This window comes from Moesziomyces antarcticus (assembly GCF_000747765.1).
Source record: "Moesziomyces antarcticus DNA, scaffold: scaffold_v10014, strain JCM 10317, whole genome shotgun sequence".
Classification (NCBI taxonomy): Eukaryota; Fungi; Basidiomycota; class Ustilaginomycetes; order Ustilaginales; family Ustilaginaceae; genus Moesziomyces; species Moesziomyces antarcticus.
Window position 1 is genome coordinate 161049 of NW_014638996.1, and position 19686 is coordinate 180734.

The window sequence follows — 19686 nt, forward strand, 5'->3', positions numbered from 1 at the left end:
CTCTCTCTCTCTCTCTCTCGCTCCGACCCTCTCTCTCTCCCTCTCCCCCTCACTGCCAAGCCTTCCTTGCGACTAACCACATGCCCTCATACGAGTGACAAAGCTCGACCACCGCCACTCCTCACCTTGCTGTCGACGCCCGTGGATGGCCATTCCAGTCGGCGGCCTAGCTCGATAGCCCTGCTGTGACACGGCTACCAGTGCGTAGTGCATGGCGACCAATCAGCCGTACAGCGCTTCCGGATCTCGCACCCGTCGCTCATCCCGCAACCTCGTCCCCATCGCGCAAGACAGCCAGGAGCATATCCCGCTACAGCTACTACGTCCTTCCACCACCTCGCACGTACACCCTGCGCATAGACTTTCACAGCTACACCAACGCATACACCACCACCTCCAGCACAATCCCACCATGAAGTTCTCACACAGCATCCAGTTCAACGCCGTCCCCGACTGGGCCGACAAGTACATCGCCTACTCGAACCTCAAAAAGACCATCTACCTCATGGAGAAGGAGCTTCCCTCCGCTCCCAATGCCGCCTACTCGGACGTCGAAAACGAATCGTCCGGCCTGCTCCAGGATGCGCAGAGCACAGAGACCGACCGCGCCTTCGTGCCGCTCCTCGACAAGGAACTCACCAAGATCGTCGACTTCTACCTCGCAAAGGAGGCCGAGCTGCGCGCCGATCTGCACAACCTCAACGACGACCTCGAGCGCGTAGAGAGCGAAGACTTTGACGACGACTCCGACTTTGCCAGGAGCGACGACGAGGACGACGACGAGGATCTCATCGACACCGTACGCACCGCCAAGGTCAGCGCAGAGCGTCGCTCCAGCATCGACGACGTCTTTACGCAGCCGCGCAAGTACAACGAGGCTTCGCGTCAGCAGCAGCGCATGCGCGAAGGCGCGCCCTCGCGCTCTCGCAAGGACAGCCGCGCCACCCTCGACGAAGCCTCCACCGCTGCTGCAGCACGCCCGCCCAACAACCGCAACCGCTCCAGCACCCTCCTCGACCACTCGGCCGACCTCTCCGAGCAGGGCGACACCTCGGGCTTTGCCAAGCGCACACGCAGCAGCTCCAATGCCAGCCAGTCCGGCTCCAAGGCGCGCTGGGCCAGCATCTTTGGCAAGAAGCCCGTGCGTCGTCGCTCGCTCGGCATCGTGCTTGCCGGCGGCGGCGGCGGCGGCGCAGCAGACGATCCGTCCAACAGCCACGATCGCCTCGTCCCCGCCTCGAGCGACGCCGGCGACAGCAGCTTTGGCGGCGACGCCAAGAGCATGTCCATCTGGACCGCCGACAACGACTACGCCATCGACATGCGCATCACCTTCAAGAAGCGCATCACCGACCTCTTTGTCGCCATGTCCGAGCTGCGCCAGTTCGTGCAGCTCAACGAGACGGGCATGCGCAAGATCCTCAAAAAGTACGACAAGATCACCAAATCCGACCTCAAGGAGCGCTACATGAACGACAGCCTGCGCACCCAGCCGCCCTTCACCGCCGACGCCAAGCGCGGGCTCGACGAGTGCATCGACACGCTCATCCAGCTGTTCGCCAAGGTGGTGACGGCGGGTGATGTGGGCGCGGCGGCGCAGCAGCTCAAGACGCATCTGCGCGAGCAGGTGGTGTGGCAGCGCAACACGGTGTGGCGCGAGATGATCGGCATCGAGCGGCGTGCGCAGGGTGCGGCGCTCGAAAGGACCGTCATGGGTTCCGGCAAGCAGCACGACTTGGAGCCCAGCAAGCCCTTCCGCCTGCGCACGCCGTGCGGCAGCTTCACCGTGCCCGGCTGGTTGAGCATGAGCACGCTCCACCTGCTCATCGCCTTCACTGCGCTCGTGGCGCTGCTCAAAGCACCGGGTCTGCGCTTCTTCAACCGCGTCGAGGAGCAAAACTGTCTGGCGATGCTCGTCTTCTGCACCATCCTGTGGGCGACCGAGGTGATCCCGCTGTTCGTCACGTCGCTTATGGTGCCGCTGCTTGTAGTCACGCTGCGCGTCGCACGCACCGACGACGTCAAGGACCGCCGCATGACGGCGCCCGAGACTACAAAGTGGATCTTCTCGCAGATGTTTGCGCCCAACATGTGCCTGCTGCTCGGCGGATTCACGCTTGCGGCGGCGCTGTCCAAGTATGGTATCGACAAGATTCTGGCGACCAAGATCCTGCGGTTGGCGGGGACGAGGCCGAGCGTGGTGCTGCTGGCGCACATGGGCGTGGCGTGCTTTGCGTCCATGTGGATCAGCAACGTCGCTGCGCCCGTGCTCATGTATTCGCTCATCCAGCCCATCCTGCGTACGCTGCCGAGCAAGTCGCCGTACGCCTCGAGCCTCATCATGGGCATCGCGCTGGCGTCGAACATCGGCGGACAGACCTCGCCCATCGCTTCGCCCCAGAACCTCATTGCGCTGCAGTACATGAAGCAACCCGTCGGATGGCTGCAGTGGTTCGCGGTTACCATCCCCGTCTCAGGACTATCGCTGGTGGTCATCTGGCTGATTTTGCTCTGGAGCTATGGCGCGGGCAGGGGGACCGTGATCAAGAAGCTCGGCGAGAGCAGAGACTCTTTCACCAAGATCCAGTGGTTCATCTCGGCCGTCGCCGTGTCGACGATCGTGCTGTGGTGTGTGGAGAAGAACTTCGAGTGGATCGTCGGCGACATGGGCATTATTGCGATTGTTCCCATGGTGCTCTTCTTTGGCACGGGCATCCTCACCAAGGAGGACTTCAACACGTTCCTCTGGACCGTCGTCTTCCTGGCGATGGGCGGTATTGCGCTGGGTAAGGCTGTGACGTCGTCAGGATTGCTCGAATCGCTTGATGACTTGATTCAGGAGATCGTCAAGGAGCTTCCGTTGTGGCAGATCATTGTCGCCCTGCTTGGGATCGGTCTGGTCGTGGCGACGTTTATCAGCCACACCATCGCTGCGGTCTTGCTTGTGCCTATTGCGGCCCAGGTCGGCGAGAGCCTCGACACCCCGCATCCACGACTGCTCATTATGGCTACGACGCTCGTGGCGTCGGCAGCCATGGGGTTGCCCGTCAGTGGGTATCCCAACCAAATCGCCGTGTCCATGGAGGACGATCTCGGAGACCGCTACGTCTCCGTCAAGGACTTCCTCAAGGTCGGCGTACTGGCGTCCGTCGTCGCCACGCTCATCGTAGGCACCATCGGCGTCGTCATCATGTACGCCCTCCAATTCTAGACTCTCTCCATTCCCCCAACAGCAAATCCAATCTCGCACTTGTTTCCTTGTGACGATCTCGGGTCGTGAGCGATGCAGTGTAAGTCTTGTGCTGGATGGAAATTGGCTGCATTGCAAGACAGGACGTGGTGGAACCAAAAGGCAGGCAAGGTTGGGGGGGGGGGGGGGGAAGTTACTCGAGGTCTTCGGGAGCGACGTGTTCGTTGCCCGTGTCGATGACGGCCTTACTCGGTCTCCAGACCATGACGATATTATCCTCCGCCGCCGTAGTCAGCGCCCACTCAAGATGGGGGCTCCAACCGAGATCCGTCGGTCTGCTAGTATGCCCACCGTGCACAAAGATCAATTCGGGCGGACCGTCTTCTGCATCCTCGGGCGTCTGTTCCTGACCGATCTTACTCAGGTCCCAGATATTAACCCTCCTATCGGCACTTGCGCTCGCCAGCACCGTAGGGTTGTGTGGGCTCCAGCACGCAGAGAGGATCTCGTCGGTATGCGCCTCGAGCGAGTGCAGCTTCACCTTGAGGTTGCGCAGATCCCACACACCCAGCGTCTTGTCCGACGATCCCGTCACGAGGATATTCTCGTTGTCGGGGCTGAATGCGAGCGTGTTGACCTCGCCCGCATGCGCCTCGACGCGGTACTTGGGCGCGGTGGGTGCCTCGCGCACATCCCAGATGAGCAGCTGACGATCATCGCCCACCGAACCGAACAGCGACTCGTGGTGGTTGTGCCACGCCACATCCTCGACAATCGCCGTGTGGCCCGTGTACGTCGCCAGCGGCTGCAGCGTGTTGTTGCCCTTGGTGTACTGGTTGATATCCCAATGACACACCGTGGTATCTTCACTAGCCGCCAGAATGTGGCCCTGCTTCAGCGGCGACCAACTCAAACCGTATCCTTCCGCCGTCTGGCCCTCGAGCACAATATCGGGCCGACAAACCCCGTCCGCCGAGGGGGTGTTGGAGTGCTTGGTGCGGTCAAACACGTACGTCTTTCCCGTGACGGTGCGCGTCGCGATCAGGTCACAGTTCTGCGGACAGTATCTGGCGCGGTTGATCTCGCCGTCGTGGTTGATCTTTTGGACGATGGTGAGGCGCGCCGTGGTGGCCGAGTAGCTCCCGATCTCGCCCTTGTCCTCGTCGTACTGCTTGAGGTCGAGCCGCGACTCGGCGGCGTTCGACGGTCCGTCGGCGCCCGTGGTGGGCAGCTGCACCTGTGCGATCTGCAGGTAGTTCTGGTCCTGCTCCGAGGTGTGCGTGCCCAGCAGCAGCCGGTGCTGCGTGTACGTCTGTCCCGCCGGCGTCTCCTTGTCCGGAAACCACTGGCACGTGAGCGAAGGCCACTCGAGCGCATGCGTCACCACGAGATCATACAGGAAGGGCGAGTTCTTCTTCCAGATCTTGTACTCTTCGTTCGACAGCTTCTGCTGCGCGATGGCCGCCTCGTCGTCCACGAGATCTGAGGTGTCCATGGTGGGCAGAAGGTAGAGGCGCGGTCGTAGAGGTGATGATGGTAGGCAGCGACGACGAGGATGAGGTGGAGGTGCGGTCGAGACCTGGGGCGCGGAAAGCGGGTCCATCTCACTCGACTCTTCCAGCCCCAACCGCACCCTCCGCGCCGTGTCAAAGTAACAGATCGCCTGCCAGTCTCGCCCGACGCGCGAACCGTCTGCAGCAGCCTCGTCCTGTCGACGCGCCATTCTTCATTGTCTCGTCCGAGTGCGCCCAGCCCGCCCTCGCTAGGGCAACCGCGTCGCGTTGAATGGATCAAAAAGCTTTAACACGTTTTCGCCCGCGCCGCTTCCACCGCCTTCCGCTCCAATGACCGCGTCCGTGCGTAAATTTCGTCACGGCAAACGTCGAGGAATTTCGCAAAAACGTGCGCTGTGCAGGAAAAAAATCCCAGCTCCCGCCACCGAAAGCGTGTCCTTGATGCACGACATCAGTGTGCGCACAGACATCCTGGAAGAACTTCCACTTTTTTTCGAGGATTTTTTTTAGAGCTCCCACTCCACTAAAGTCAACAAATTTTCTACAGCGCCTTGGTGCAGCTCCGCACCGCAGCGCACCGCACGGTTCAGTGGCAAAGGCGGCGCGACCATGGATCGGCGAGAAGAATGTCGTTGTGAGCGTTTACTGAAGCTGCACCCTAGATTTTTTTCCTCTGCCTTTGCGGATCTTTGCAGGGGCGGATGGATGCCGTCCATGCTTCTTAATAAGGCTCACTGTCTTGCGGCCACCCTTCCCCCTAACCCATCACCCCCGTTTTGGACAAACAACACATACCCTCCACCCCTCCACAGCCTACGTATATCGTATCTTCGATTGTCACGATGACCGACGCTTACCGCCAGCCCGAGCCCAAGACCTTCCCTGACGCTCTTCAGCAGAAGGTCGACTCGCTCGTCGAGGACTTCCGCAAGGCCGATGCCGAGCTGATCAAGCACGAGCTCAAGCTGCAGGCCCCCCTCTACAAGAAGCGCGCCGAGATCGTGTCGTCCGTCAAGGACTTCTGGTTCCAGGCGCTGATCAACTGCATGGCGACCAACGTGTACATCGACGATGCCGACCACGAGGCGCTCTCGTACGTCTCCAACGTGGACGTCGAGCGCGATCTCAACGACCCTCGCGCTGCCACCATCACGTTCTCGTTCCGCGAGAACCCGTTCTTCTCCAACGACAAGCTCGTCAAGAAGTTCAGCCTGGTCGAGGGCGCCGACTCGCTGGAGGACGAGTTCAACTTCCTCGAGCAGACCACGCCCGAGAAGACGCAGATCGACTGGAAGTCGGACGACAAGAACCTGTGCAAGCTCAAGCCCACCATCGGCGGCCCCGACTCGGACGACTTTGAACCCGGCTCGTTCTTCTCCACCTTCTTCGAGAACACCGACCGGGAGATCGCCGGCGGCATCGGCCACGCCATCATCATGGACTTCTGGCCCGGCGCCATCGACTTCTACACCGGCGCAGACGACCTCGACTTTGACGAGGACGACTTTGACTCCGAGGACGACGAGGACGACGAGGACGACGCAGAGATCGACCTCGAGGACGACGACCAGCCCCCCAAGAAGAAGTCCAAGGCTGACGCATAATGCGCCTGCTCTTCTGGATTCTTTCGTCTCGTCCTTTCTTTCCCCCTACCCTGGTCCACTCTGTATTCCCCGCTTCCTACGCATTCCTATGACTTGCTAGTACCACTCCTTGACTGCTACTGCTACTGCTTCTGCTTCATCTCTAGATCAGCGGCTTCCCGTTCGCGCGGAGGGTTTCGACTAGTGTGTCGCACCTTCTCGATCGACGCCCGCGTCTCGGACCGTCTTTCGATGTACCAATACCAAAGCCTTGCCTTTCCAACGGCCTCTGCGTGTTTCAGACTGAGTTAGTAGGAGCTTGGAGTGCAGTGTTGAGGGAGGATTGGATCGGACCCGATCGCGTACTTCGGTGAACATCCGATTCGGTCGGAAGGTTTTCTGGCCTTCCTGGCCTTTCCAGCCGCTGTCGGCGGTGCTGATCTCCAAAGCGTCTCGATTCGGCCGTTGCTCAGGGTTCACAGGGATTGCGAGGGCGCAGAGCTTTGTGGCGCCCCACTCGAGTCTGGGCTGTCAGTCTAAGCAGCGGACTTTGGTACGCCACGGCTCGCGGCCAACTCTTGTCTTGTCTCGCCAGCGCCGCCTCGCGCCGCGTTCAGACGTTGGCTTTCCGCAAGTGGCGAGGCGTGAATTGCAGGCACTAGGCGAGAAACCCTGCCATGGCCGAGCGCAGATCCCCCACGAAACCCTTGACTCTCTACAAAATGTTCCTGATCACCCACATCCCCACGTCTTTGCATAGGATAGCGCGTTTGAAAGGCGAGCGTGGTAGCAATTGTAGCTCCGCCGCTTGTCGAGACTGGAGCACGGGTTCCCCGTGTCGATCGTTGGGAAGAGCATGACAGCCATCCTGCGCCTGTTCAGAGGCGCGCGCCCAATTCAGGCTCCGGCTGGGGCACGGCAGCGTGGCTACTCTACGCGAGGTTTCAAACGCGCCCAGATCCACGGTCAACCCAACCCGTCCTTTAGCATTACGGCAGCAGAGCCTTGCACCGTTGGAACCGTCTTGGAGTCAAGCAACAGGGTGTAGGCTGCAGAAGGCAATGCCAATGTCAAGATATCGATTTTTTCTTGCCCCGCAAAAAAAAGAGCGGAGCCGCCGCTTGGCGGACTGTCACCAGCTCCGGTCGCGCGCGCTGATTGGACGTCGATCCAATCTTGCGGTCTTGCTGTAAATTTACAATACTTGCCTAGGGCGTTGTGAAAGCCGCGACGGCGGCGGTGCACGAATGATTGCCCCGTCTGCGCGAATGTTTGGCCGACACCATGATCCCTCTCCAGGAGGGCAACTGTCCGTCCTGGGCGATGCTCTTGCGCCATCTGGCGCGTCTGACGGGGGTGCTATACGCGAAGACCAGCAGGACGAGCATGCAAACGTACGCCGACTGGTGATCCGCAGGTTCGCGTCTGCACGCCGCAGTGCTGCCGCATCGAGCCATTGCCCTACCGCTGTGCATGCGTTACTCGTGGATCCCACGCTAGAAGTTAGCCACGTTCTTGCAGTCCCAGCGCCGTCGTCATGACAATTGACGACCGCTCAGCTACTGTACTTCAGCCAAGGGCAGACGAGGTGGAAAAACAATTTAGCACCACAGCAGCCAGACTAAAAACAAGAGCCGAGCAGATCACCACCGGAGAGTGCATTCGCGAGTGCACTTGGGCGCCAAGCGAGGCCCAATTTGCACCCACGCTTCACTGCGCTCCGAGCAACCAAGAGCTTACAGCCTAGTGGACAGATGTACGGCGGCATGACGGGCGGGGCTGAACAGACTACACAGGCTGAATAGGCTGAACCGGAGCTAGCCGCGGCTGGACAAACAGAGGCGGCGAGTAAGTTGTGGTCTCGCGTCGGCTGCGCCCTGCAGAGAGAAAGCTGAGCAGAGAACCGCATGCGATGGGGCCTCGAACCCCAGGGAAAAAGAAGCAGTTCAAAGGGGAAAAGGATCTTGCAATTCCCACACGCTGCTCTGAGCCGGTCAAGTTGGGGAGACGGTGGGATCGGCTCCGCCCGTCATTGCGGGGTTGAAAAGGCGGTTTTTTTCGGGGTTTTTGGCGACAAAAAAAAAAGAGGGACTCCTCCTTCCTGTCGAGCGTCGATCCCCCAGCCAAGAAGTCAAACCTGACAACCCGGCGGGGTAATTCGGCGCTTGGCTTGGGACTGGTTCCCACCACGATGCTGGTAAGCTCGACCAATCGATCGGAATCCCCACCGCCATCAATCATTGTTGGCCAGCTTCCGATGATGGATGCGCACTGATTGGTCACCTTTGCCGGCTCGACCGACTGGCTCTTTGCGGCCAATCCAGTCCAAGCTGCGAGCTGGAGCGGCTTGCGATGCCAGACCAGAAAGGCGGTTGCACTGTAGCCGCTGGGCTGGGTTTCAGCGAGGCGCATAGCCGAGCCTGCAGTGTTTTTGCTAAGATTTCATCCTCCGCTCCACCTTGCTTGCGCCCTGGCCTCGCTGCACACGCACGCAGACGCAGGCAGAAGCACGCAGCCAGGAGAGTGTCTCAGTGCGCTGCGCCTCATCATGCAATCTAGCCTTCTCGCACCTGCAATCGGCTCACCCGTCCCTCGCTTGACTGGCCTGCTCCCTCTTTTTTCTTTTTCGTTTCTGCAGCCTCCGCAAGAAAATCACACGATCGGAGCTGATGGAGTAAGATGGGCGGCGGCCCACCGGTGGTGCTGCAGCAGCTGTCAAATGCGCCGTCACTCTCTGGCCCCGCCCCAGCTCCGCCAGTCAAAGAGAGAGCGGGCGTTGGGTTGGGTTGCATGCTGCTAAGCGAAGCTCCACTGACGCTGCTCAGCTGCTGCCGTTGCCATGCTTTGCTCGTCTTTTTCCCCCCGCACTCTTTCACCGCTGCTGGTAGCTCGCTCCAATCCACCACCTCGCGCTCTAGGCTCCTGGTGATGCGCGGTGCTTGGTGCCTGAGCCCCAAGCGCCTGCTTCTGAAACTTTGTCGCAGCCTCTTCCGCGCAAGAGACCCTGCACGCCCGCGGCTGTGAATAGCATTCGGCTCATCCGCCCTGCCCTGACTCAGACGCTCATGAGCCGAGTCGGACGCCATCCGTCTGTCGCCTCGCGCCTCCTCCTCCTCGTTATCCGCCCCTCTTGCTTGCCCTTCCGCACAAAGCCGTCGCTAGTCAGGAACCGACCCCATTCATCCTTGGCCACGGCCTCGTCTCTTCTTGCTCTTTCTACTTAACCACCGACATCCCCGGATTCCCACGCGCGTCAACAGCCATCCGTGTTTCCATCCATATATCCAATCCTTTCCTCTACGTTGCATCATTGGTTGGTGCTTTTTGGTGGCTCTGCACAGCCTCGACGTCTCACTCCGCTTGGACTTGATATTCAGCTAGATTGACTCGACAGCCATGTCTGGCTTCTACAGTCATCAGAAGTCGGCGTCAACGCTCTCGTTCGACAGCAACGAGAGGAGCTTCTCGCTCTCGTCTTCCCGCCCGGCCACCGCCAGCATGGATCGCCCGGGCCCTTCGCGTGGCTTCCACTCGAACTCCTCCTCCGTCTCGCTTGGTAATGGTAACGGCATCGTAAATTCAAATCGCAACGGCGGTGCACCCATGCACGCAATGATGGTGCCCGGCATGGTGGTGCCTTCCACCGATCGCCCCGACCCAGACTCGCCCTTCTCGCAATGGGAGGCCTACATCGTAAAGCAGACGCACGAGTGGTCCGACAAGCGCGCCAAGGCCGTCGCCTCGCCGCCGCCCACGGCCAACAACCCGCGCATCGTCTGGGCCGACCAGATCCGCAAGTCCGCCCCCCAGGTCCAGCCGCTCGCATACACAAAGGCAAGAGACCGCGTGGCCAGCCCACCACCCCAGGGCCCCCCACCGCCCAACCCGCGCGGCATGTTGCGCAAAGCTTCCTTCGACATGTTCCGCAGCATGCCCGACGCCGGCCGCACCACGCCCTCGCCGCCCTCGTCCACCAGGCCGAGCATCTCGTCGCCCATCATGCCCAAGTCGATCCTCACCACGGCGCCCGCTCCCGTCTACGCCTCGCCGGGCTCGCTCTCCGCCTCTGCATTCCTGGACACCTCGATGCGATCGCTGCCGGACCCGAGCGGGGTGCCGCACAACGTCGAGTCGCACGCCTCGTCCATCCGCAGCCTCTCGCCTCTGCCGCTCTCGTTGCCCACCGACGACTTTTCCGCCTCGCTGCTCATCGGCCTCGACAAGCGCGCTTCCACCGCTTCCACCTCGTCGGGCCGTGCACCGGGACCGTCGGACCTCATCGCAGCACCTCTGCCCGAGATCTACAGCCCAGACATGACCGGCCCGCCGTCGATCGCCGACACCTACTCGGTGCACTCGCGCCGCTCGTCGTGGGCCAGCTCGGTCGACCTCGACCCTGCCATCATCTGCACGCCGCCACTGTCGCACGATGGCTGGCAAGACCAGCCGCAACCTGCCCGCCCCACGTTCCTAGCCGAGTACGGCCTGGACCAAGATAGCGACGAGAGCGAGACCGAGTGCAGCGTGTATCCCGACGAAGACCAGGTGACCGCACCGCTGCCCAGCGTCGCAGACGATGGGAAGCAGCACCACCAGCAGCAGGAGATGCCGACGCAACCGGTCTTCCAGCGCCTCGAGGCCGATCTGCCCTTCAGCGCGTACGGAGACGATATCAGCGGAACAACGCGCATCGGACCCAACGGCTCGCCGCTGCCTCGTCTCGAAATCTCGACGCTTCCGCGCGAGAAGGACGAGGTGCAAAAGGCGCGTGCACGCATCATGAGCCCCAGGTCGTTCAGGAAGGCCTTCTCATCCAAGAAGAAGGGCTCCGCTTCGGGTTCGGGCTCGGCTTCGACCGGCTCGCGTGCGAGCGAGTCCTCGCCAAGCCTGCCCAACAGCAGCTCCGAGGACGTCGGCAAGGTCGAGGTGCCTTCGGAGCCCGTCATCGCCGTGTCGCCCGCAGCCGAGCCTTTGCAGCTGCCCGGCCTGGCCAAGGACGACATGACGTCGTGGGCCGCCGCCATCCCTGCGCAAGCACCCCCGCCCACTTCGCCGCAGCTTGAAGAGCCTGCCTCCCGCGTTCCGCAGGCACCTGCGATGGAGGCGACGGCGTCGAGCGATTCGTACCCGCAACTCGAGACGCCGTCGGACGCGACCTTGTCCATGCCGCTCTCGCCCGCCTTCAGCACCATGACGCCCTCGATCTCGTCGGAGCTCTCGCGCGACAACGCGTCGTCGACGCACTCGTTTGGGCAGAACTCGTTCGGCCAGAGGAGGCACCGCATCGTGACGCCCGGCCTGACCAAGGTCGCCTCGTCGCCGACGGTCGAGGCCGGTGCGGCTCCATCGCTGGACCCGCATCTGGCGCGGGCCACGACGCGTGCACGCTCCAGCGGCAGTGTTAGCTCACACACGCCGTCGGTGGCGCTGAGCAACTCGTCGTCGACGCGACGCAACTCGCGCCGAAGCGGGCGCAGCCGCATCACGGACGGCATGCCGAGCTTCGCCAACATGGCCAGCACGCTTGCTGTGCCGATCGCCGACCAGCGCCGGATGTCGAACCGCAGCCTGTCGAGCGAGGGCTCGATCGATAACCACAGCAACGCATCCAACGGCTCAAGCTACGCCAAGGTGGGCGGATCGTCGGACGAGGGTGTTCCCGCGCTGGCCGTGTCGACGGCGACGGCGGTCAAGGGCGTGTTGCGCAAGCGCTCGCCGTCCGAGACGTCGTCGCTGCTGTCGCCGCGCAAGGAGGTGTCGTTCAACCTGCCCGTGGGCGAGTTCGGCGCGGTCGAGGAGCGCGCGAGCGAGGAGGAGGAGCTGCTCGAGCACGAGCAGAAGCAGCGCGCGCACCTCAAGCTGCCGCCCATGAAGCTGCAGCCGTACGCCACGTCCGGCATCGCGGCCGAGGCGGCAGAGACTGCTGTGCTCAGCCAGGACGATGCGGACATTGTCAAGTTCCTCACCACGTTCGGCCGCAATATCACGAGCGTCGAGTCGCTCGAGGTGCTCGATACCGTGAATGCCGGGACGGGCGAGTGGCCGAAGCGCGACGACTGGGACTCGCTGCCGGCGTACCTGCTTGCGTACACCACCACCTTGCTCTCGGCGTACAGCGACGACACGGCGACGATGGTGTATTCGTCCGAGCGTGCGCCCGCTCCTGTGCGCGGCAAGGTCTCAGCGCCCGTGCTCAGCACCAACCCGCTGTACACGGCGGTGGTGCGCAGCGTGCTCGGCATTGCCAGCTGGGAGCGGCCGCTCGTGTCGCTTGGTGCCGCGGGCGTGTACGGCTACAGCTGGACCAAGGACCGCCTGGGTGCGGTCATTCTGGTCGGTATGGCGCTGCTGCTGGCCACGCAGGGCGCAGGTGCGAATGCGGATGCGGGCAAAGATCTCGCCGACGCATACGGCAAGATCGCGCCCGTGCTGCTGGGCGACGAGGCGACGCACGAGCGCGTGCGCAACCTGGTGCTGCGCAGGTCGGCGCGCGCGTCGCTGCGCCTCAGCGGCTTGCTGGTTGTGCTCGCGGCTGCCGCGACTCGCGTTGATAGCAGCGTGGCCATGAGCCTGCCCGGCCTGCTGCTGGGCCTGGCGGTGTTCGTGTGGCTGCCCGTGATCCTGCACCAGCCCAGCTGGGCGCCCAAGTGGATGTGCAGCGTCAACCCGCTCGATGCGGTGCTGTACGACGTGCCCACCGACGCGCAGCATGCCATTTCCACGCTGCGCCGTCGTGCGGCCGGTGGAGACCAGCTGGTGCAGCGCACATCCACGCTCATGCTCTCGCCCACGCACTTTGACCACCGCGTGTCGGCGCACGAGCTCGCGCATGCCGGCGACGTGCTCGACGGCGCCTTCGCCGCCCAGATCGACGGCGACGCGGGCCATCTGTGCGTGCTCGCATCGCGCGTCGTCTTCCGCGCGCTGACGGGGCGCACTGAGCAGCGCAGCGCGAGTCTGGCGCAGGTGCTCGACGAGACGAGCGCATGCAAGATCACGCTCGATGTGCGGCTCGAGAAGCTCGTCGCGCTCGAAAAGGTGCGCAGCGACGGGCTGAGGCTCAAGCTGCGTGGCGGACAGACGTTCGAGATCGTCCAGGTGCACGAGCGCGACCAGGCGTTCAACCGCATCCTTGCGCTTGCGCCGCACAAGTGGCACTGAACCCAACACACTCTTTTTGCAGCTGCTTTGTGCAGAACCACATTCGTTACGGCGCCTGTTGGCTGTCTGTCTGTGTACTAGTCGTAATCCAGGCGTATGCGCCGGTGTATCTCACTGCGCGCGGAGGTGCAAAGTGTGTGGGGGAGCATGGTTGGATTGCACTTGGCTGGATTTACTGTGTTGGGTCGGGCAGACGGAGGAAGGCGCTGAACCACTTGTCGCCTCTGTTTCGCTCTACCTTTTTGCCCTCCTCTGTCGCCGTATAGACCGCCTCTACGCAGGGGTCATCCTTAAGTTCGGGGCCATCTTTGTCGAGACGTTTGAAGAGGGGGTGTTGGCCTAGGTGTTTGTCCATCCAATCGTAGAGTTCGCGTACGTCTGTGATGATGTACACGATGCCTCCGGGACGCAGAACGTAGGCGTATTCAGCAAGGAGAGTGGGGCTGATGATTCTCGCCTTGTGCTTGCGCGACTTGAAGTGCGGGTCGGGGAAGAGGAAGAAGAGTTTGGACAGCTGGTGCTTTGTGAAGAAATTCGGCAAGAACTTCATGCCATTCGCACGGAGGACTCCAACGTTGTCGTACGATCCAGGTGCAAGATGTGCGGCTTCAACGAGCTGGGCGTTTTGTGTGGCCTCGTCCAAGTCTTCATCCGTTGCTTCGGTCGAAGAAGCTTCGGGCTGGGGCTGGGGGTCGGAGTCTTCGATGCGACCGCGTTGGGCAGCTAGACGAAGTGCAACGATCTTATCGTGCACATACTGCGTCACATGCACCCTAATCTCCAATCCCAACATGAGTGTGTCGGGAAACAGTGGTGCCAGTTGCATAAGCAGGCCTCCGAATCCACATCCCACATCGGCAAATTCGACGTTCTTGGTCTCGTGTCCTGCCCGATGCGCACCTGTGGTCGAATCAAAGTAGGTCGGATAGATGGTTCCCCAATTCATCTCGCTTGGCTGCGTGGGATATTCGAGACTGTGATCCGAAAACGGATTGGCATGTGCACGTTGTCGATACCATCTCTTCTGGGGGATGATGATCTTGCCTCCCGAAAGCGAGTTGATGTGCTGTTTGGACTGTTCGAGCTGGATGCGATCGTGCTCGGACTTGGCATCGGATGAGTTGGCAGGCACGTGTGCCAGTGTACTGCGCTTGCGCTTGCCCATCCTTGCGTGTGTGATGTATGAGGAGGAGATGATGGTTAGAAGAAATTTCCGTGTGGAGAAAAAGTTGCCCTCGGTCTTCTTTACTCTAACAGAGCTGCGATTTTTGGGAATCCGGAAGCCGAGAAAGTTGGAATTCGGACCCGAATCCGCAGCGGCCGGGGCGCTGTAGGCTTTGGCAGCATCTCTCCACCATCCCTCCTGCTCACCTCGTCAACACTGCCTCCAACACACACACACGCAAAGATGGACAAGCTTCCCAGTGCCGATGAGATGCGAGGTACGTCCATCCTTCCCCGCAGCATCACTGCTTTAGATTGGAAGACCATTGACTGACTACGTCGCGGTTGGATTGCGGGATGGTAGAGACGCTCGCGCAGCGCGAGGACAAGATCCGCGAGTCGTGGGTGCGCACCATGGAGGCAAGGATCGTGCGCGAGGAGCTGCAAAAGTGCCACAAGGCCGAGGGCGTAAACCACTACCAGGCCTGCGCCGATCTCGCCAAGAAGTACCACTCCTTGTTGGCCGATGCCAAGGTAAGATAGCAATCCGCCCCCCGCGCGTGTCAGTAGACAATCATGCTGACGCTTGTCTTTGCGGCTATAGGTCAAGGGATTCAGAGTCATCGACACTGCGTAAATCTCCGTACGCTGTTTCTGCTCCTTTCAATGCCAATCTGTCTTCGTCGCATGTTTGCGAGTGTGCATCCTTGCATCCATACAGCCGATCGTGCTATCATAGCAGACCGTGGAAAGAGTCTCAACCTACATGCACAGGTCATGCTTGTCATACGGCGGACAAGCGCGTCAAAGCTCAACAGTGGGCGCATGGCGAGGTACAATTACAATGGGCAATGGGTGGCAGACAAGCTATGATGGGGGATCAGCTTGCATATTCGCGCTGGAACTCTTGCAGCTCGGACTCCTTTTGCTTGTACTGCTTGAGGAGCGTTTCGAGGATTTGCTTGAGCTGTACACCGCGTCGACCAACGCAAGTTGTGGCTGTCAGCACGTTGCAACACGAGGTGCGATTGCATGAGAGAATCCGGCAAAACTTACGCCTTCGAGGTTGGTCTGGAGAGCGGGCAGGACCTCCTTGACTGTGCGTTCGACAAGCACGCCACCAATGAGGCGGAAGCACTTGCGCTTGGGATCTGCCTTGGACGCTTCGGTGAGCGTGTCGATGACGAGCCTGGTGCAGCACACGGCACTGTTAGCAGGTAGCATTCACGTTGACGCCGCGAGCAGCATACTCACTTGTGTTCGTCCGCCTCGCCCTCGAGCTCGCCCACCTTGGATGCGATGCCCTGCAGCTCGGATCTGCGCGACTGGAACAGCTGTGCTGCTTCTGTTAATTGATGAAGGATCACTTTCAGGTCAGCTTTACTCGTCCAGCACCTTCGTTGGCATTTGTGGCCGAGGAGAGCGCGCACGCACCTTGTTCGGAAAGCTGCCTCTTCTGCGCCGAGCCGGACGGCTTCTGTGTTGCTACGGAAGCCATTGTGTCGTAAGTAGCGGCGATGGTCAGCTGCGAAGATCGTATGCAATGCAGAAGATGCAGGTGTTGGTGTGTGTCGAGCAAGCTGTCCTCACCGCTTCTCGTGACTTTGGCAATTCAAACCGGTGCAGCAACGTCAATCAAAGTCTAACACGCTGAACTCGTAAAAAATCAAGCACTCTGATGATCCGCTCCAGATCGCTCGACAGTCGGAGAAGCAATTTCGAAAGGGGCATCAGAGCCAGGCAACTCCACTTTGAACGCAAGGCAGTGCGGCAGTGCGGCAGTGCAGCGGCTGAGCCAGAAGAATGGGCGGTGCACACGCCAGCCTGAGACTGAGCCTAAGCCTCAGCCTCGAGTTCCATCCAATCTGCCTCCACTCCAAGAGCGCGTTCCAACCACCAACCCACCATCCCTTCAAACATCCATCGCCGCCTGCTCATTGTTTCAAGCCTTCACCCCGGCCACAACCTGCTCCAACAGCGTGCGAGTCCATCCCCCGCGCATCACTCCGTCAAGATGGAGGCCATCAAGCTTCAGAGAAAGTACCCTGAATTGTAAGTGCTACCAAATCACCCTCCTCGAGTCAACTCGGACCCTCCTACTGACGCTCTTGCTGTTGCTCGCTGCACCACAGCTCGCAAGAGGAGATGATGGGGCTCATCTCGCGTTTCCGCACGCTCGACGTGGAGGAAAAGGGCAGCATCCCAAAACAGGACGTCATCAAGGCCATCCAGGACCAGGGCGACGCTTCCTACGACCAGGTGCGCGAGACGCTCAAAGAGGTCGACCTCGATGCCTCGGGCCGCGTCGAGCTCGACGACTACGTCGACCTGCTCGCAAAGATCCGCGCAGGCCGCAACGCCTCGGCAGGCGTCGTCACCAAGGGCAAGGTCTTCGTCAAGGGCGCCACCTCCTCCACCCAGCACACCATCAACGAGGACGAACGCTCCGAATTCACCCGCCACATCAACTCCAACCTCGCCGGCGACGCCAACATCGGCGCACGCCTCCCCATCCCCACCGACACCTTCCAGCTCTTCGACGAGTGCCGCGACGGCCTCGTCCTCTGCAAGCTCATCAACGACTCGGTGCCAGACACGATCGACGAGCGCGTCCTCAACTTTGGCAAGGCGGGCAAGCCCCCCAACGCCTTCCAGATGACCGAGAACAACAACATCGTCATCACCTCCGCCAAGGCCATCGGATGCTCCGTCGTCAACATCGGCCCGCAGGACATCATCGACGGCAAGGAGCACCTCATCCTCGGCCTCGTATGGCAGATCATCCGCCGCGGCCTCCTCAGCAAGATCGACCTCAAGAATCACCCCGAGCTCTACCGCCTCCTCGACGACGGCGAGACGCTCGACGAGTTCCTGCGTCTGCCGCCCGACCAGATCCTTCTTCGTTGGGTCAACTACCACCTCAAGGCGGCCAACTGGCACCGTCGCGTCGCCAACTTCAGCAAGGATGTCTCGGACGGCGAGAACTACACGGTGCTGCTCAGCCAGCTCAAGCCGGAGCTGTGCGACCGCGCACCTTTGCAGCAGACCGACGTCATGCAGCGTGCCGAGATGGTGCTCCAGCGCGCCGACGCCATCGGCTGCCGCAAGTACCTCACGCCCGGCTCCATGGTCGCGGGCAACCCCAAGCTCAACCTCGCGTTCGTTGCGCATCTCTTCAACACGTGGCCGTGTCTCGAGCCGTTGGACGAGGCGCCGCCCGTCGAAATCGAGGACTTTGACGCCGAGGGCGAGCGCGAGGCGCGCGTCTTTACGCTCTGGCTCAACAGTCTCGACGTCGAGCCGGGGGTGTACAACCTGTTTGAGGATCTCAAGGATGGTACGGTGATTCTGCAGGCGTTTGACCGCGTGATTCCTGGTAGTGTCACGTGGCGCCGCGTAAGCAAGCCCAAGGAGGGCCAGGAGCTGTCGCGCTTCAAGGCGGTGGAGAATACCAACTATGCGGTGGATCTGGCCAAGGCGTCCAACATGCACATTGTGGGCATCCAGGGGGCGGATATCGTCGACGGTACGCGTACGCTTACGCTCGGGCTCGTGTGGCAGCTCATGCGCCTCAACATCACCAAGACGCTCTCGTCGCTCTCCAAGGCCGGCCGCGGCGTGTCGGACGCCGACATGGTCGCGTGGGCAAACAACCTCGTCAAGGCGAGTGGCAAAACAACCCAGATTAGGTCGTTCAAGGATGGACAGCTCAGGACGGCCGTGTTCTTCCTCGATCTGCTCAATGCGCTGCGTCCGGGCATTGTCGACTACTCGCTCGTCAACCAGGGTCGCACCGACGACGAGGCGAGGATGAACGCCAAACTCGCCATCTCGATCGCACGCAAGCTCGGCGCTCTCATCTTCCTCGTGCCCGAAGACATTGTCGAGCTCAGGCAGAGACTCATCCTCACCTTTGTCGGCTCGCTCATGGCGATTCAGTCGTAGACTAGCGTCAGCATTTCGAATCTCTTAGTTTTGACACGGACTCTCGCGGCTTGTGCGGAACGATTCCATTCGGGATGATTGTGAGAGTCGGCTAGAGTTTGGCTTGGGCAGGCGTGTCGAGGAAGTGGGTGATGGCGTTGGACCAAAAGTGGATGTCAAAGTAGTCGTACCAAAAGTGGCCGAATTCGGGGCTGGGTGTCGAAAGTCGCTTTGCGTGCTTGATTCCCTTGAGGATGTAATCGCTTTCGCCGTGTAGAACCATTCTGTCCCTTGCGCCGTGGATGACGAGCACGGGGAGGGAGGCTGGAATGCGGTGGAGGTTTTCCCTCACATCGGCAGCCTGAATCGCCAGAAACTGGAGTGCAATTGTATGCGCAGGTCGCTTGGTCCCACGAACCGTTTCGAGCCTTTGTCTAAACTTGGTCTCCATCTCCTTTCCCTCCCCCAGCACCTCGTCATGATACTGCACCTTCATCATATTGAACGTGATGAAATAGTCCCGCTCCGTCTTATCGGCGATCTTTTCTGCCTCCTTATTGAGCGCATTGAGATTCACATCCCCCCTTGGCAGCTTGGTCATCGTTGCGCTGAGAACCGCCTTTCTCACCGCCACATTCTCCAACTTCACCATGCCGTCTTGAACTTTCGCATCGTCGGACGAAAGCAAAGCCTGGACGATATGGCCACCCATTGAGAAGCCGAGCAGGTCGATGGTGGTGAATCCCAAATGGGCCGCAAGGTGGATGACATCCATCCCCATGCTTTCAAGCGACAGGTCCTGATCCCATTCTTCGCCGACTGTCGATTCGCCAATTCCGCGGTGGTCCGAGATGACCACGGTGCGAGAAGCACCCAGCGCCTGAAAGAGCGGTGTCCAGTCAACCATGACGGCGGAGAGACCGTTGATGAGGAACAGCGGCGTGCGCGCACGTGCCTCGGCGGACGAAGGCGTACACACGCGATACGCCATCCGACACCCCTGCCCATCAGGAAGCGAGAAGAATTGAGTGGTCATCGTAGGTGTAGAAAGCAGATGGTTGCTAAACGCAACCCCGAAAGCAGAGGTGTTTGTGGGGTAAGGTAGCCGGCCCGGAAGGCGGGGGGAAAGCGAAGTTACCGCCCCCCCCAA

At 60.9% G+C, this 19686-nt stretch overlaps 9 protein-coding genes across 9 annotated transcripts; 5 read left to right on the plus strand and 4 right to left on the minus strand.

Annotated features, from left to right (window-relative positions):
* Positions 1 to 211: 211 nt before the first annotated feature.
* On the plus strand, positions 212 to 3211 carry PAN0_014c4887 (SPX-domain-containing protein; the record flags this gene model as incomplete). The annotated part of the gene is made up of 1 exon (XM_014799593.1): positions 212 to 3211. One exon carries the CDS (start codon positions 212 to 214, stop codon positions 3209 to 3211), a length of 3000 nt encoding a protein of 999 aa, XP_014655079.1.
* A 172-nt stretch (positions 3212 to 3383) lies between these two features.
* Positions 3384 to 4913, minus strand: PAN0_014d4888 (WD40 repeat-like protein; the record flags this gene model as incomplete). Its single annotated transcript, XM_014799594.1, has 1 exon — positions 3384 to 4913. One exon carries the CDS (start codon positions 4911 to 4913, stop codon positions 3384 to 3386), a length of 1530 nt encoding a protein of 509 aa, XP_014655080.1.
* Positions 4914 to 5034: 121 nt separating this feature from the next.
* Positions 5035 to 6308, plus strand: PAN0_014c4889 (protein SET-like; the record flags this gene model as incomplete). Its single annotated transcript, XM_014799595.1, has 3 exons — positions 5035 to 5046; positions 5252 to 5338; positions 5517 to 6308. 3 exons carry the CDS (start codon positions 5035 to 5037, stop codon positions 6306 to 6308), a joined length of 891 nt encoding a protein of 296 aa, XP_014655081.1.
* Positions 6309 to 9683: 3375 nt separating this feature from the next.
* PAN0_014c4890 (uncharacterized protein) lies at positions 9684 to 13448 on the plus strand (the record flags this gene model as incomplete). Its single annotated transcript, XM_014799596.1, has 1 exon — positions 9684 to 13448. One exon carries the CDS (start codon positions 9684 to 9686, stop codon positions 13446 to 13448), a length of 3765 nt encoding a protein of 1254 aa, XP_014655082.1.
* Positions 13449 to 13620: 172 nt separating this feature from the next.
* PAN0_014d4891 (tRNA-methyltransferase) lies at positions 13621 to 14613 on the minus strand (the record flags this gene model as incomplete). Its single annotated transcript, XM_014799597.1, has 1 exon — positions 13621 to 14613. The coding sequence occupies one exon, from the start codon at positions 14611 to 14613 to the stop codon at positions 13621 to 13623; it is 993 nt and encodes a 330-aa protein (XP_014655083.1).
* A 243-nt stretch (positions 14614 to 14856) lies between these two features.
* PAN0_014c4892 (NADH-ubiquinone oxidoreductase 12 kDa subunit, mitochondrial precursor) lies at positions 14857 to 15249 on the plus strand (the record flags this gene model as incomplete). The annotated part of the gene is made up of 3 exons (XM_014799598.1): positions 14857 to 14890; positions 14977 to 15146; positions 15217 to 15249. The coding sequence occupies 3 exons, from the start codon at positions 14857 to 14859 to the stop codon at positions 15247 to 15249; spliced, it is 237 nt and encodes a 78-aa protein (XP_014655084.1).
* A 243-nt stretch (positions 15250 to 15492) lies between these two features.
* PAN0_014d4893 (prefoldin beta-like protein) lies at positions 15493 to 16110 on the minus strand (the record flags this gene model as incomplete). The annotated part of the gene is made up of 4 exons (XM_014799599.1): positions 15493 to 15579; positions 15669 to 15801; positions 15867 to 15957; positions 16008 to 16110. 4 exons carry the CDS (start codon positions 16108 to 16110, stop codon positions 15493 to 15495), a joined length of 414 nt encoding a protein of 137 aa, XP_014655085.1.
* Positions 16111 to 16626: 516 nt separating this feature from the next.
* On the plus strand, positions 16627 to 18557 carry PAN0_014c4894 (fimbrin; the record flags this gene model as incomplete). Its single annotated transcript, XM_014799600.1, has 2 exons — positions 16627 to 16664; positions 16745 to 18557. The coding sequence occupies 2 exons, from the start codon at positions 16627 to 16629 to the stop codon at positions 18555 to 18557; spliced, it is 1851 nt and encodes a 616-aa protein (XP_014655086.1).
* A 91-nt stretch (positions 18558 to 18648) lies between these two features.
* On the minus strand, positions 18649 to 19572 carry PAN0_014d4895 (hydrolase/acyltransferase; the record flags this gene model as incomplete). Its single annotated transcript, XM_014799601.1, has 1 exon — positions 18649 to 19572. One exon carries the CDS (start codon positions 19570 to 19572, stop codon positions 18649 to 18651), a length of 924 nt encoding a protein of 307 aa, XP_014655087.1.
* Between the last annotated feature and the right edge of the window lie 114 nt (positions 19573 to 19686).